Genomic DNA, 14792 nt, shown 5'->3' on the forward strand with positions numbered 1-14792 from the left:
TGGATGCGGTGCGGCACGGCACGACACGACAAATCCCCGACAGACAACTGCTGCTGCGTTCTATTCATGACGTACTGACACAAATTTCAAATGATTTTCAACGGTCGATTTGTCGCGTCCAGTGTACAAGACAGACTTTAGCTGTTGCGGCGCAGACACGGTGTTACTCACCTATCGAGAAGAAACAAAGCAACCTCGGCGTCTGATCGCAGGCCTCCGCTCCTTGAGTTCTCTCCAGCGCTGGAAAGCTAATGTGATATTTACACGGGTCCTACTTCTTACCTTAAGCCTTCTTTTGTTCCGCAGACGTTTTCCTCTTTTGTTTTTTTATCCACCATCTCTATCTTTCTGTCGCTCGGCTCGCTAATGTCCGTCCTGTGCACTGAACGCTCTCTCCACCACATCATGAGTAGACACGCCCCTTACTGCTGATTGGCTACAAGTTTGTTTTGCTAGTCGGCCCGAATCTGTTTTCTAAAGCGTTTTTGAAAAATTGCTTACCCCACCTTTAATTTATTTATTTGATTTGGGATTTGTTTTAAAATGTAACTGTTTTTTTTTTTTTATTTGACATGATATTTAAATCCACAAAGAAATTTGCAGCATTTTGTCTGAGAAATAATAAAAGGTTTTTCACATTTTTCATTTATAATTTGTTTTAAATCTCATTTCGTTCAAAAAAGTAAGAAAATATTTTTTGTTAAACTTTTTAATAAATTGTTAAATTGTATAAGTGTTACGGTTTCAATTAATTAGACATGCTTTTTTAATTAATACTATATAAAAACAGAGTCCAGAAGGTAAACCAGACCAATTAAAGTGGATTAAAGTTAAAGTTAATTAAAGTTCCAATGGCAATTAAGAGTATAAATTGTAGTAAGCATATACTTAATCACCTTTAGGTACACTATAATTTATTTATTAATTAAAAAACATTTTACACGTGCAAAAGTATTATAGAGAAAAACTGTCCAGCACATGTGGACAAACACAAGAGCCTGCTGAACGTAAACACAAACTTGCTTTAAACTGACCGCGACTCCACGTGAACCATCCACACTAATAACATTTTCACAAGCAAAAATCAGTTCAAATGCACACTCACAATAACTTTACAGGTCCTCTGTTGAATCTAAATATCTGCACCAAAACCCTTAAGCTAAGGCAGCACTTATGAGTAAATTATCGCTAAGGATTCCCTGACCATCAAGGGTTTTGTGCAATAGGCTGCTGGATTTTGAGAATTTTATTTGTGCCACAACGTGCGTTTTGAGTCTGCACTGTCTTTAGCAGTTCACCACATCGGAGCGCACCATCAAACTCCCATCAGGCAAAGCAGCCTGAGGGACGAGGCGGGCGGCATAATGCTATGGAAATTGACACAAGGAATATTTGTTTTGCTCTTACGTAATACTCGACACACCCATCTGGAAACTCAGTATCAGAGCAATGAGAGCTGGTGCAGTTTGTGTTTGTTAGTCTGATCAGCAGCTTTCACTGCACTCAGATAATCGGAAAGAAAGCGCCCACACCTGCAGCGCTGTATGCTACCTGTAATCACACACTCGCTGTTCTGGAGAAAGACATGAGAGACTGTGAAAGCTCTCAATGAAGCACAGACGACCAGCCCTAAACCAGCTTCTCTAAACCAGTTTCTTAACTCACTTCCCAAAAATGGCACGGAAGTGACCTGCTTTATCAAACTCGACAACAAGGGTGGCACAGTTTTGGGCCAGCTGCCCTTTTATTGCCACTAAAAACCTCTTTTAGCGCATTGCAAACGCAAGCCGTTGGTTTTCTGTTGTATTCTGTCATTGCAAATCTGCTGATATGTCACCAAGAGCATGATATCTAACTGGTTAATACAGATGAGCTTTGGTTAAAATTACAAAAATCACTTGTGATGGCCTTGAAAACATCATTAAAGGGGTCATATGATGCTGCTAAAAAGAACATTATTTTGTGTGTTTGGTGTAATGAAATGTGTTTATGCGGTTTAAAGTAAAAAAAACACGTTATTTTCCACATACTGTACATTATTGTTTCTCGCCCCGCCTTCTGAAACGCATCGATTTTTACAAAGCTCATCGTTCTGAAAAAGCGTGCTGTGCTGTGATTGGCCAGCTATCCAGTGCGTTGTGATTGGCCGAATATCTCAAGCGTGTGATGGAAATGTTACACCCCTATCATAATGTGATGATGCCCTGTCCCGGCCGGAGCGACGAGACAAAAACATTAAAACCCATTACAAACAAGGCATTTGTTGCATCCAGTGGGGACATAATTACTGATTATAATGACTTATACTGTTTTATATACCGTTTGTGATCAGAGAAATGACAAACAACAAGTGCTACTCTACACTGCCCAAAACTCGCGTATGAATCATCAGTGGCAAATACTTTCAATGAAAACGTACTTACAGACTGAGAGTCAGAACTGCCGGCATTTTAGTCTAACGTTACTCTCCCAGGATCAGGAAACAGTCCTTCGTAAAATGTGCTGCACACATCTGGATATTTGGGTTAAACTGTTCTGGAACAGTGCTGTAAATACAACTTAACCACTGATTTCTAATCGTGTCCTCTTTTGGAAGACCAAACAAAGTAGTTTCACTTTCACAACAAAAAACACAGCGGCCTAGCGTGAGCAGAAGCCCCAGCTTAGCGTGCGCTGAGGCCGGGATAGCGTGAGCGGAAGCGGCGGGCTTGAGAACGGCGTGGCCAGTAATTTCGACGAAGGAGCGTCCGGAAGGACATGTGATGACTCCGGGCTGGACTCCGCTTCGTCCACGGTGAAAGCCGATCCGGCGATCCACAGCCCAAAGTTGATGTATTTCTCACGCGACCAGCACAGATCAGCTCTAGGCATGACGAAGCAGATATTGTCCTCTTTTGGAAGACCAAACTAAGTAGTTTCACTTTCACAACGAAGCACACAGCGTCTTTACGACATAGTGGCGGCGGCAGCAACAATACTACAGCGAGAATAAAAGTTACACCTTCTTTCTTTGCGTGAACATTTGGGCGGCGTTATGCAAATCTTCCCACATAGTGATGTAGACATGTGGGGGCGAGTTAGAACGAGTCGTTTTAGGTAGGTGTGGCTGACTCTTAACTTTGATAAAGAATATCTCTTTGGATTTGAGACTTTAGTCTTTGCAACTTTACAGATCTTCTTTATGCACCAAGAGCTTGTAACACTCCAAAGAGAAAGGAACAATTGAAATCGCATCATATGACCCCTTTAAGGTTATGCTGAAAACTACATACCAGTGTTTGCACCCATTTTATTAAATTGATGTAGTTGCAATATAGATCATTTCCAGATTTTTGTAAAGAAACAAATTATTTGAATTCACAAAAATGTTTTATGAAGGTAAATTTAAGACTTTTTAAACACCTTTTAAGACCAAGACATTTAAGGAATGAACTGAAGGGAACACAATACGTCAAAAGTCTCTAAATGGACATTTCTATAGTGTACACAATGAGTTGTATTAGCAACACTTCAAAGTTTGAAAATACTTTTTACACCATCTTACTAAAAGAAATAGCTTTAGGCTTGAATAGCTCTGATCCCAACGACTAGAATATGGAAATAACTTTTACTCTGCCTTTTGATTACACTGCAAAAATGTATTGTTTTTTATCAGTAAAGATTCTTAAATCAAGATACATTTACTTGAGAAGCAAAATGACATAAGAAAGAAATCTTGGATGATATTCGTTCATTGCAGTGCATGCAACATTTAATGCCATGACTTAATGAATTTAAGACTTTCTGCTCTGATTGAAGACCTATCTGCCATATGCCTTGTGCTTTATATATATATTTTTACATTTTTACCTTATTTGTATATTTGTATTTAATCTGTATTTATGTTATCTGTATGCACCAAGGGGCTGAGAGTAACGTAATTTCAATTCTCTGTGTGTATGTGCTGTACATGTGGAAGAATTGACAATAAAGCAGACTTGACTTGACTTAAGGCCTGGATTTGTGGAAGGGCAAATTAAGACTTTTTTAGGACCCACAGAAACCCTGTCATCATTTTGGCAGGGCAAGTGAACATCTCAATTATTGGCTATTAATAAATCTTATTGTTGAGCTCTGTAATAAAACAAACCTTTGCACTTTGAACTGATATTGAGCCTGTCTTAGGCCAAACTTACAACATGCTTTTAATACCATGACCCAGACTTACTCTGCAAATAACAAAAAATAAACATTTAATCAAGCAGGCAAAAAGCTGTTTTCTTAAAAGCCACCTACATTTCAATGTGAAAGTCTAAACTAGTCTGTGTAGTGTTGCTCAGCTGTTTTCTTCAGTGAATCACCTCACAGTGCACGCACTATTTGAGTAACGTTAGGTTTGTTTCGACAATGCTAGTGGATGCAGTGTTGCCAACTTAGCAATTTTGTTGCTAAATTTAGCAACTTTTCAGACTACCCTAGCAACTTTCTCTTCCAAAAGCACCTAGCAACAAATTTAGCTATTTTTTAAAACTTATTTGGCAGCTCTTAGCAACTTTCGCTAAGTGACTCAAACGATAAAAAGGCACAATTTACCATTTAAATGACACAAAAAGAGGAACCCAAAGATGCCCAGCAGTACACACGTTACAGGAATTAAGTTAGCTGCTATTTGCAATGGTTTAAGAGTAATAATAATAATAACTGAATACTGTTATTTTTCATTTATGAGACACTTTGTTAGTAGCTTGTACCTGTGATTGTTGAGGAGTTAGTACACTGTAAGAAACATATGCAGAAAAATGGAAAAGGTGCGAGTAACTTTCCAGGACATTATCCGTTATCACCCGAAAACACGAAATACAACGCGTAATTAAAAATGCAGGTACAAAAACCTGTGCAAAACTCAATCCAGAAAACTCCTTCACATTAACACAGTAGATTGTGCATTATTTGTTTACCTTTTCTTAGAGTGCAGCATCCTAACTAACTACTAATACACTGCTTTAAAGTATAAAACTTCCATCGTAATCGTTCAAAAGTGTGTACGTTTTCGATAATTCGATGGATTTAAAAAATAGTTATTTATATTTTAATATCATGCATTGATATTGCTACGAACAAATCTAAATTAACATATATAATATATATATATATATGTTTTTGCTGAGATTTGACAATTTTGCGTCGTGCTTACGTAATGACGTCATCACGCAATGCCATCACAACGTCATTTAGCAACTTCCCCTGAAGATTAGTCGATGTCTAGTTAGTCAGCTCACTAGGATTTGAGACACAGCCCGCGGCTGCACCGCTGGAATGCAGTGAAGTTTCATTGATTTCGGTCATTAATAAATGACTTGAGACACTTGAAACTTCTTTGAAATGTTCAAACTTTAAGCTAATGTTTACTGATCGATAACTGCAGTTTTACTTCACTGAGAATCAGTCTGTGAAGCAGCTGAACATCTCTCATTATACGACATAACCTCATACATTTTTGCTTTTTAAAACATCACTTAGAGACCCCAAACAAATCAATAAAACAGCTACAGTCAAATATATATCGAGCACGAGTAACGTAACTTAACGTTAACTTACTTAATGAGTCCTGAATCGAAACTAATAAGCTTCGCTGTGCTGATATTTCAGTTTAGCGCCAGTTATAGACACTCTAAAGTGGTTATTGTAGTAATATCTGTAGTGAAAGGGTATTTCTGTGTGTTTACCTCAGCACTGCGTCGTGTCGGAGGAGTTCTCAGCGCTTTCTTCAGCGATAAATCCACGGAGGAATTCATATTAAACTCTCTGATGTCGGGATATAAAAACTTCATATATTCACGCGTGTCGATAAGATGAAGTAAAATATAAAAGTGAAACGTAATCAAATAAATAATGTCACTGATCTCTTGCAGAGTCCGGGGAATCTGGCGCTGATTTGAGTTAGCTTCGGTTAGCATGTGAAGTGAACTGTTGAAAGTGCTGATGAAGGGAGGCGCGAATCAGAAACAGCCAAAGTTGACCAAAAACAAGCCTTCATTCCGGGGAAGTTTCTCCATTCGTGACGGTGAAACATCATAAATAATCGGAGGTTCATAAGATCCTCCGAGCAGAAGCGTCCAGCGACAGCCCATGACTGCAGTTCAGCCCCGAGCCGCCTCAACAACATCCACAGACCAACTGCTGCTGGAGACCAGTGCGTACTACACTACGCTGATCAGACAGATGTGAGAGCCGTACGTACTACACTACACTGATCAGACAGATGTGAGAGCCGTGCGTACTACACTACACTGATCAGACAGATGTGAGAGTACAGAATTTTCCTTTTTGGCTGAACTAACCCTTTAAGTCCGAAATTCTCGTCCCAAATTTTCGCACGTTAAAAAATAAAAACGACACGTTTACACACTGCTTCCGAAACTTTCATCTGTCATAAAAATATTAACATTTTCTGCATCCGTAGCAAGCGTTTTCAGAGGTGTTTTGACAATTCACATCCACCGTACAAGTGAACGCCAATATCCGCTTGATCCACTTCAACAGCACACAGCAAATTGGTGGTCTTCTTTTTAATATGTGGCTCCAGTATTGCTAGCAAAGCATCAAACTGAGCCACTGACATCCTGAAGTAAACTTTGAATGGCTGTGGATAATCCTGAAGCTCCTTGGTAAGGAGGTGGAAACTCTCTCTGTGCAATCTCAGGATTGGATGCGCCCAATATTTTTTCAAATTTTTTCTTTTTAAGAAGAGAGAGAAGAACAAAATCATCCTCACTGCTTGAAGACTCCGTTTTGTGAATTTTTTCACAACGGTTTATCCTGCAGGTGCTAATACGCACCGGACTCAGTGTGCAAGGTTTCTATGCATGACAAATTTTTTGAATGACGAAAAAACGCAAACTCAGTGTGGACCTTTTCAGGGTGGCCGATTTATATGCTATCACACTATTTATTAATTTAAAAACAGTAAAAACACATGTAAAACAATTACTGAAATGAAATGTATTTTTACATAATATTTATATAATTTAAAAATGAGTGACAGCTGAACTCTCCTGCCTGTGTTTATTTCTCACAGACCGACTGTTAAACACGGAGTTCAGTCCTTTTTATTCACACTTCAGATGATCTCTCAGCTGAATTCCATAAAGTTTGCAAGACTGGTGAAATGAAACGTTTATTAGATATTCAAAGACTTGTTTAAATGAAATGTGTATTTGCTGAATCCTGACGTTAGATGAGAAAGTATTGTAATAAAAAGCAAACTCCATACACTTTTTCCATATACCACTTACTTTGTATAAAGTTCTGTGTAATAATTCCTCAGTCAGTCAAACGGTTAAACAGGGACTGTAAAATAATGGGATCTTCATGCACTCTGGCCCTAGTGTTCTCATTAGTGTGCTGTCATAATAAAAGTCCAACATAATGGCCAAAGAGAAAAAACTTCTTGGCCAATGCCGATAATTAAAAAAAAAAAAAAGCCAAATATCGGCCTATATATCAGTCGACCACTAATTACAACTTGTAGAAAGACACATGAATTCTTACCCTAGAACCATGCCCAGCTCCTTCACATGCACCCTGGTCTGTCCTTTCAAGTACTCGGCCAGCATTTTGCTCTTGAAGTAGAGTTCCTGCAGCCGGTCCTCCAGATGCATTATACACTGAAAACAAGAGCGAGAGAACAGCTTGTGTCACAAACCATACAGACTTCATGCCAACATACAGCACTGACTCCTCCTGCTCCTTCAGCTCAAGAGCACCTCAGTCGTGGTATTGAAGGTGGGAGAGAGCGCTGTACATTCAACCTTTGGGTTACGAGTCTGACTCTCTAACCATTAGGCCACGACTTCCCCAGAAATAAATAGAGCAATAGAGCAATAAATAGAGCAGAAGCAGCGTGAGAAAGTTGCACTCACGAAGTTTGGAGACAGGTTGAGTCGGTAGAGCTGGTAGGTGGACTGGAGCAGGTTGGACACGAGGTTGGACACGAGCACCTCTTTGCCCAGCTTGTCGGAGGATCGTCTCTGGCTGCTGGCCACCTGCACGCTCCACTTATCGGTGTCTGCGATAATGCAGACGGCCTCCGCGATGGGCTCATCCAGCACAGGATGCTGCACAACAACAATTCAGCTCATATCAATTTACACTTTACACATTATTTACACACAAGATTTTTGTTCATTTAGGACTCTCAGCGACACTCAAGTGCTGTAGGTGGGATGTATGGGACTCTTTTTCACACGAGAGGGTCCCATGGTAAAAGTAGTTTGTGATGATGATTAACAGTAGTGTTTGGGGATCGTATGTAAGGCTGTAACTAACAATTATGTTGATAACTGCTTAATCTATTGATTAGTTATTAAACTTGGCAAAATAGGGTTAAAATATAAACATTACATTGTGAACCACAAAACAACTGATTGCTTACCATTTATAAAGTACACGTTAAATTAAAACGAATTTGAAAATCTTAAAAGAAAAACAAATCTCTATATAATTCTTTTTCTTGTTTTTCAATTTTAGTTTTTTAGTTATTTAGTACAATTTAAACTAAATAAAAATGAGAAATGATGCCTTGCACTGTATGGCAACTAGCTGAAATAAAACATTTTTTATATTTTCTTTTATTTCAAGTAATTATTTTTTTCCCCATGGTTTTCATTTTAGTATTGTAAACTAAAATAACCCTGGCACAGATGTGATTAGTTGATAATCAAATTTGTTGCCAATAATTGTCATTATAGAAGATTATCAATTTTAACAGACCCTTCATCAAGTGCTTGGTGACCTGTTGGAGGAGGTATTTACCTGCACAGCATGGGCCAGATCCGACACGAGGTTCTGCCTCAGTTTCTCATCATTGGGGGCTCCGTGCAGAACAAAGTCTGGGATGTACGTAGGACAGTATCCTCCGAAGAGCGACCTCCCAAAGTTGGCAATGCTTGGTTTAGAGTAGTTCTCCACCAGCTTCGCCCTAGAAAACACATAACCTTGTTTATTACCAATATTTATAACGTACGGACTAGGGCTGGGTGATGTGGCCAAAACAGAGAGACAGACAGAGACAGAGACAGAGAGAGAGTCAGAGATTGCAGGTTGCGCTGCGCACACAAATAAACTTGTTGTCATCGCTTCCCCGTGATTTTTATTAATAAAACTGCCTTGATACTAGATCGCTATTTTATATTCCTCAGCAATGAGGTGGTAAAATCACTGTTTTTGAAGTAATTAATTGTTTGTAGAGAGAGACACGCAGACGCAGCATGCAGGAAACGCACACACAATGGTCATCTCTCTCTTACTCTCTCTTGATCTATAATTCATTCAAATAAATGTGATCTTACCACACTATTTCATCTTTGTCTGATTTGAAGCGGGCAGAATGCTAGATAACGTGCCGTCATATTTACCCCTATCAGTCCTTAACCATCTTCAAGAATCGGCTTAAAACACATCGCTTCCATCTTTATTTGACCCTCTAACTCCAGCACTCTCTAATCTAATTCTATTCTTAAAATTTTTTTTAAATTGCCCCTTTTAGATTTGCACTCTATTTATTTAATAACTGCTTGTTTTCTTTAAAAAATAAAAACTAACACTAGCGTCTCTATTCTTTTTGTATTCTATCTATTTGTTTTCTTTTATTGATTATACAATTAACAAAAAGCAAAAAAGGTAACTAACTGAGACTTGTCATAACACTTGCATATCATTGCTCTTTTGTTGATTTTGATTGCTTCCATTGTCCTCATTTGTAAGTCGCTTTGGATAAAAGCATCTGCTAAATGACAATGTAAATTTAAATGTATATCAATATAAACGGTATTGCCTCATTCCATATTGTTTATACAAAATATATTGATAGATAAAGCGCCCAGCCCAAATACAGCCCACAAGCCAAACAAAACAGATGGTTCTGATTAGTGGTCGACCGATATTGGTTTTTTGACAGCCGATGCCGATATCTTGGAAAGCAGGGTGGCCGATATAAAGCCAATATAATTGTATTTATTTTAATTAATATTTAAGAAATTTGAAATAATTTGAAAATGGATTAAAAAATACATTTGTAAAATAAACATACTTATACTTTAGATGACAAAGTATTTTTCACAAATAAATAAATATTTAATAAAAATATAATTTAAAAAAAAGGAAGTAAACTGTAACCAACAGCATTCAGTATTCTGGGAAGATTGTGTGCATAGGGAATAATTTTTTTCAAATAAAGCCATGGTAACTCTCATTTTACATACAGCACACAGTGAAAATGACATGAATACGACAGTGGGCAAATGCATAAAGCACAGCATAATTAGAAATCACGAATTTAATGTTTAGACTTTAAAGCATTCAATTCACACGGATCGACCGTCACACAGAGAGCACGCAATCATGCAGGATACAAATGCACACTTCACAAGATCTCACAACTGGATTCGACTAATTTTGCAAGGTTTGTGAAATTACATTTTCATTAGCCATTCAAAGATTTGTTCAAATGATATAAATGCATATTTGCTGAATGCTGACGGCAAACGAGAAATTATTATAATGTTTGCCTTTCTATTACTAATAATATAAAAGCAATCGTTATAATACTTTCTGTATACATTTTAATTCCTGTTTAACCGTTCTATCTGATTATTAGAAAGACTTCTATCCGTATTTAGACAGAACTGTTAAAGACGACGGCGAACAAGAGGGAGAATGTGAGCACTGTGTGCTCAGGTGCTGCCAGTCTCAGCGTCGTCAAAATAAAAGTCCCGACTCGAACGCATCGGCCAAACAGAAAAACCTATCGGCCAATGCCGATATTTGAAAAATGCCATATATCGGCCGATATATCTGCTTTAGCGATATATCGGTCGATCACTAGTTCTGATAACCGATCTCCGCTCACCCGGGTAAAGGCACCTCGAGCTCATCCTGCCAGTCGGCCTGCTCTTCAGCATAGAACAGCCCATCAGGCTCTTGCCTGGGCAGCTCCTGTCCGGCGTCCTCGCTCTCGCTGTCCCCCAGCGCGCTGTCCGAGCTCTCATTGCGTGGGATCTCCCAGTCGTTCAGCGGGACTGCTTTCTTTTTCTCCCCAGCGGTGCCTTGTGAAGGGACACTCAACGACATCTCGATGCCCTTGTCCTGCTCGGCAGAACAGCAGGTTTTACAGCAGGTTTCTCCTGCGTCGCACTCACACCCGTCATTGTCCAACCGTGGGGCATTGTTTCCTGCACCTTTCATCTCCGTTTGGTAGACATCATCAATAGTCCTCGTCTCCACAGGATTGTCATCACTGAAATACTCGTCAAACATGTCCATGCAGTCGCCTTGCACTTTCGGACACCACTGAGACGTCTTTCTAGTTCTAGTCTTGCTATCGTTGGTCTTTATTTGGTCCACTTGGAGTTTAGCCTCGCCGTTACACTGCTTCTGCTGGTTGTCTTTGAGAAGCTTCTTGTGTTTCTTGATCTCCTCCTCCACCTTTTTTTGTCGACTCTCCATGTCAGATTCAGGAGACATCGAGTCTCCGATGAGGAATGTGACTTTAGCGGAGGGCTCATTCCCGGCGTTATCAAAGCTCTTGTCAGGGGGCTTCTTGTCTAGCAGGATATCTGATGAATGGAAGATCCTGATGGGCATGCCACCAGACTCCACCTCGGGCCGCACGTCCCCTTGAATCTCGAGCGAGGGTCTTCTCTCGCACGGCGAGTTGGAGCCGACTTTCACCACGGTTTCCAGTCGAGTCTCGAGCCGTGGGCTCCCTGCTTCTCTGCAGACAGGCGCGTCACTGATACGGTCTGCCTCTGGTGTGGCGGGATGCGGACGCTTGTGCTCGTCTGGGGCTTCTGTGTCTATGTATGTGCTGCCCTGTAAGCTGTTGTCATCAGACGGGTAGCCGTCCTCTCCCTCTGCACCCTGGGACAGGTAGTCTTGGCTCGGCTTGTGCATGGTGACCAGCACGTAGTCGGACTCCTCCACCTCTCCGCGGCGTAGCGACGTGGTGATGAGCGAGCCGGGCATCACGATGGCCTCGTCCTCGGCGCTCTCCAGCAGGTGTGTTTCTAGTAACTCCGAGCAGCGGATGAAGTAGGTCAACACATAGAGAAGACGCTGCACCAGCTCCTGTCGTCTGCCAACCACCACCGTACGGGACAGACGCACAGGTGAGCCGATTGCCCCGTACAGGTCACCTGCAACAATAACAACATTATTAACCAAAACAATTCTTACACATTTGCTAGGAAACAAATAAGCAGTGCTGGGTAGTAATGGATTACATGTAATCAGATTATAAAAAAGTAACTGGATTACATTACATTTTAAAATGCTCCTAATCAGATTAGTTACTTAACTTACATATTATTCATAAAATGGCAGTAAAATATTCAGAATTTTCTGATTCTCTCTAATTTGTCTTTTTTTATAGAGTTTGAACTGCAGTTCTAACATTAACTCATTAAAATAATGGAATTTTTTTTTTCTTTGCTTTTTTTAATATCAAAATGGTACATTTAATGGTAAGTTTAAAACAAGTTATGTAAAAAGTAGTTAGAATACATGACCTCAAATGAGTAACCTAGATTAAGTTACTAACTACAAATTTCATCATGTAATCTGTAAACAGTAACAGACTGCAATTTATAAGTAATCTACCCAACACTGGAAATAAGAGGGTGTCGTTTGTGCTGTATGTCTGATATAATGCCAGGATTAGTCCTGTCTCCCTTGGTTCCCTTCAGAGATTAATTCATACTTTAAATTTAGATTATTTTCCTCTGTAAATCCATTCATCCAGTAAATCCATAAATCCAGTCTTCTGCCGTAGTTTTACACAAAACAAAACCTAGGCTGTATTTATCATGGGTTGTTCAAACTGCAACCATTTCTATTTGTAACCCTCAAACTGCAAAGAGCTCAGTGACCCTTGCAAATCTTCAGCGACCCCTAGTGGGGGTCACGACTCCCAGGTTGGGATCCACTGCTTTAAAGGTTCTTCATGGAACCATATAGATGCCAATAAAGAACCTTTATATATATTTTTTAAGTGTCATGAGCATTGATGCTCCCTGTTTCTTGTGGTGCATTGTGGGAGTTTTAGGGAGTGGATGTTCCAGGGATATAGCGATTAAGACTGTGCCCTGACTACTGCTTCAACACACCTGCCTGTGATTTTCAAGCAATCCTGAGGACCTTGACTAGCTGCTTCAGGTGTGTTTGATTCAGGTTAAAGCTGCAGGACAGCAGGACTGAAGACTCCTGTTCAAATGCAATGTTACCCAACCCTGTTCCTAGAGGCACCCCAACACTACACACATTCAAACTCTTCCTAAGCAAACACACCTGCTTATCAGCTCAGTAGAGACCAGAAATATCCAAAATGTGTATTTGTTGTGGTGGCTCCAGAAAGAACTCTGCTCTACAGTGCACTGTGGCAAGTCATTTCCATCAACACTCCACTAGGTGGCGAAATGCACACATTTTTGCATTCTTGCATGCGTCATTTACCAAGCTGTGCCCAAAGTGGGTTGTAGGGATGTGTTTTCGCCAGCATGTCCACGCTCTGTGAGGAGTGCTTCTCCAGGAAGATCTTTATTGGTGGTTGACCGTTGGGCATGACCGTGGGAACCCAGGCGAGATGGTTAGTGAGAACCGCAGTAAGAAGTGCCGGGAGGAATCTAAAGGCAACAGACAAAGCAAGCGAGAACATGGCTACATTCACTCTTATCAAGGGCGTTTGATGGCTTGAGGATTATGTGTGACGTTACTCAACTGGTTCTTGGAGGCTTGCTCCATGAGCAGGGCCAGCTCCCTCATGAACTGGCCACAAAGCTGGTTCTTTTCAGGTGGACCCGACATCATGGTGAGCCAGACAGGCTCAGACACACGTGGCATGGTGTACAGGTTGCAGATGGTCGTCCTACAGGGCATCCGCACACAAAGACAGAAGAGCTTTTGTCAACAGTTTAAACAAAGAACGCTTCAGTTGCACAGGGCTGCCCCAGCTGGGAAAGACCTTTGCAGCATATTTAACTTCTGCAAATGTCACGCAGCCCGGGAGCATTGGCCGTGGTCCAGAGCTTAACACCCAGATGCTACTCGAAATGGTAGGAGTTCAGGAAAGTCTGCAGAGTCACGAGGACTGCTTCTGCAAAACTAGCGCGCTTTCTCCACTTAATTACACGCAAAGCAAATCTCTGGATGCCATCAGAGACACTAATCTGCAACGGAGCAACGTTGTTTACCATTACAAGCAATACTCATGCTGATTAGGCAATGGGAAAAATGCAGCTGTTTGCACAAACTCCCGAGTGTGTTGCCAATAACCTGACACTTGGGAAAAAAACGACAATAAACTCTCTTCCCAAGATGTACTATACTTCCCAGTACTGAAGTTAGTGTGTAGTGACCTATAAAAAGCATCATGCAACAGCAGCTAACAGACAGACAGAACTGTTTTAGCACTGGATTAGGTAGGAGTTATGAAGCTCTGAGGTCTACTTTCACAAACCTAGAACCTGAAATGAGGACTGACAGAACACGACACGCTAAACGTTCATCACTTAAAATCAGGCCTGGGTGATTATTTAAGCAATACGGTATTAGAGGAATTCACAATATAACACACCTTCAAGTGTTATAAAACCTTACTATATATTACAAAATATTAAAATGATGATAAATGTCATTGGTACACTAGAAGATTTAACAGAACTAAACAAGCAAAAAATGGTCCAATGAATTAGTTAAGGATTCGTTTGTGACACTACTCAAAGTTTTTTGTTATACTGCTGCATGTAAAAGAGCACTAT

The 14792-nt window shown here is 40.3% G+C and overlaps 2 protein-coding genes across 2 annotated transcripts in view; both read right to left on the reverse strand.

Annotated features, from left to right (window-relative positions):
• LOC107603232 (rap guanine nucleotide exchange factor 6-like) overlaps positions 1 to 6156 on the reverse strand; it is a 106442-nt gene extending 100286 nt beyond the window's left edge. Inside the window, exon 1 of the mRNA XM_016295975.1 lies at positions 5706 to 6156. Within this exon, the coding sequence (XP_016151461.1) occupies positions 5706 to 5936 (231 nt within the window). The 5' untranslated portion in view covers positions 5937 to 6156. The remainder of the gene's footprint in view (positions 1 to 5705) is intronic.
• Positions 6157 to 7285: 1129 nt separating this feature from the next.
• Positions 7286 to 14792, reverse strand: part of LOC107603233 (folliculin-interacting protein 1-like) — a 40437-nt gene continuing 32930 nt past the window's right edge. Inside the window, exons 13-18 of the mRNA XM_016295976.1 lie at positions 13754 to 13900; positions 13489 to 13658; positions 10889 to 12173; positions 8794 to 8959; positions 7902 to 8096; positions 7286 to 7646 (exon numbers count right to left, since the gene is read on the reverse strand). Coding sequence (XP_016151462.1) covers positions 7527 to 7646; positions 7902 to 8096; positions 8794 to 8959; positions 10889 to 12173; positions 13489 to 13658; positions 13754 to 13900 — 2083 coding nt within the window. The 3' untranslated portion in view covers positions 7286 to 7526. The remainder of the gene's footprint in view (positions 7647 to 7901; positions 8097 to 8793; positions 8960 to 10888; positions 12174 to 13488; positions 13659 to 13753; positions 13901 to 14792) is intronic.

This window comes from Sinocyclocheilus grahami, unplaced genomic scaffold (assembly GCF_001515645.1).
Source record: "Sinocyclocheilus grahami isolate Dianchi unplaced genomic scaffold, SAMN03320097.WGS_v1.1 scaffold343.1, whole genome shotgun sequence".
NCBI classification, from domain to species: Eukaryota; Metazoa; Chordata; class Actinopteri; order Cypriniformes; family Cyprinidae; genus Sinocyclocheilus; species Sinocyclocheilus grahami.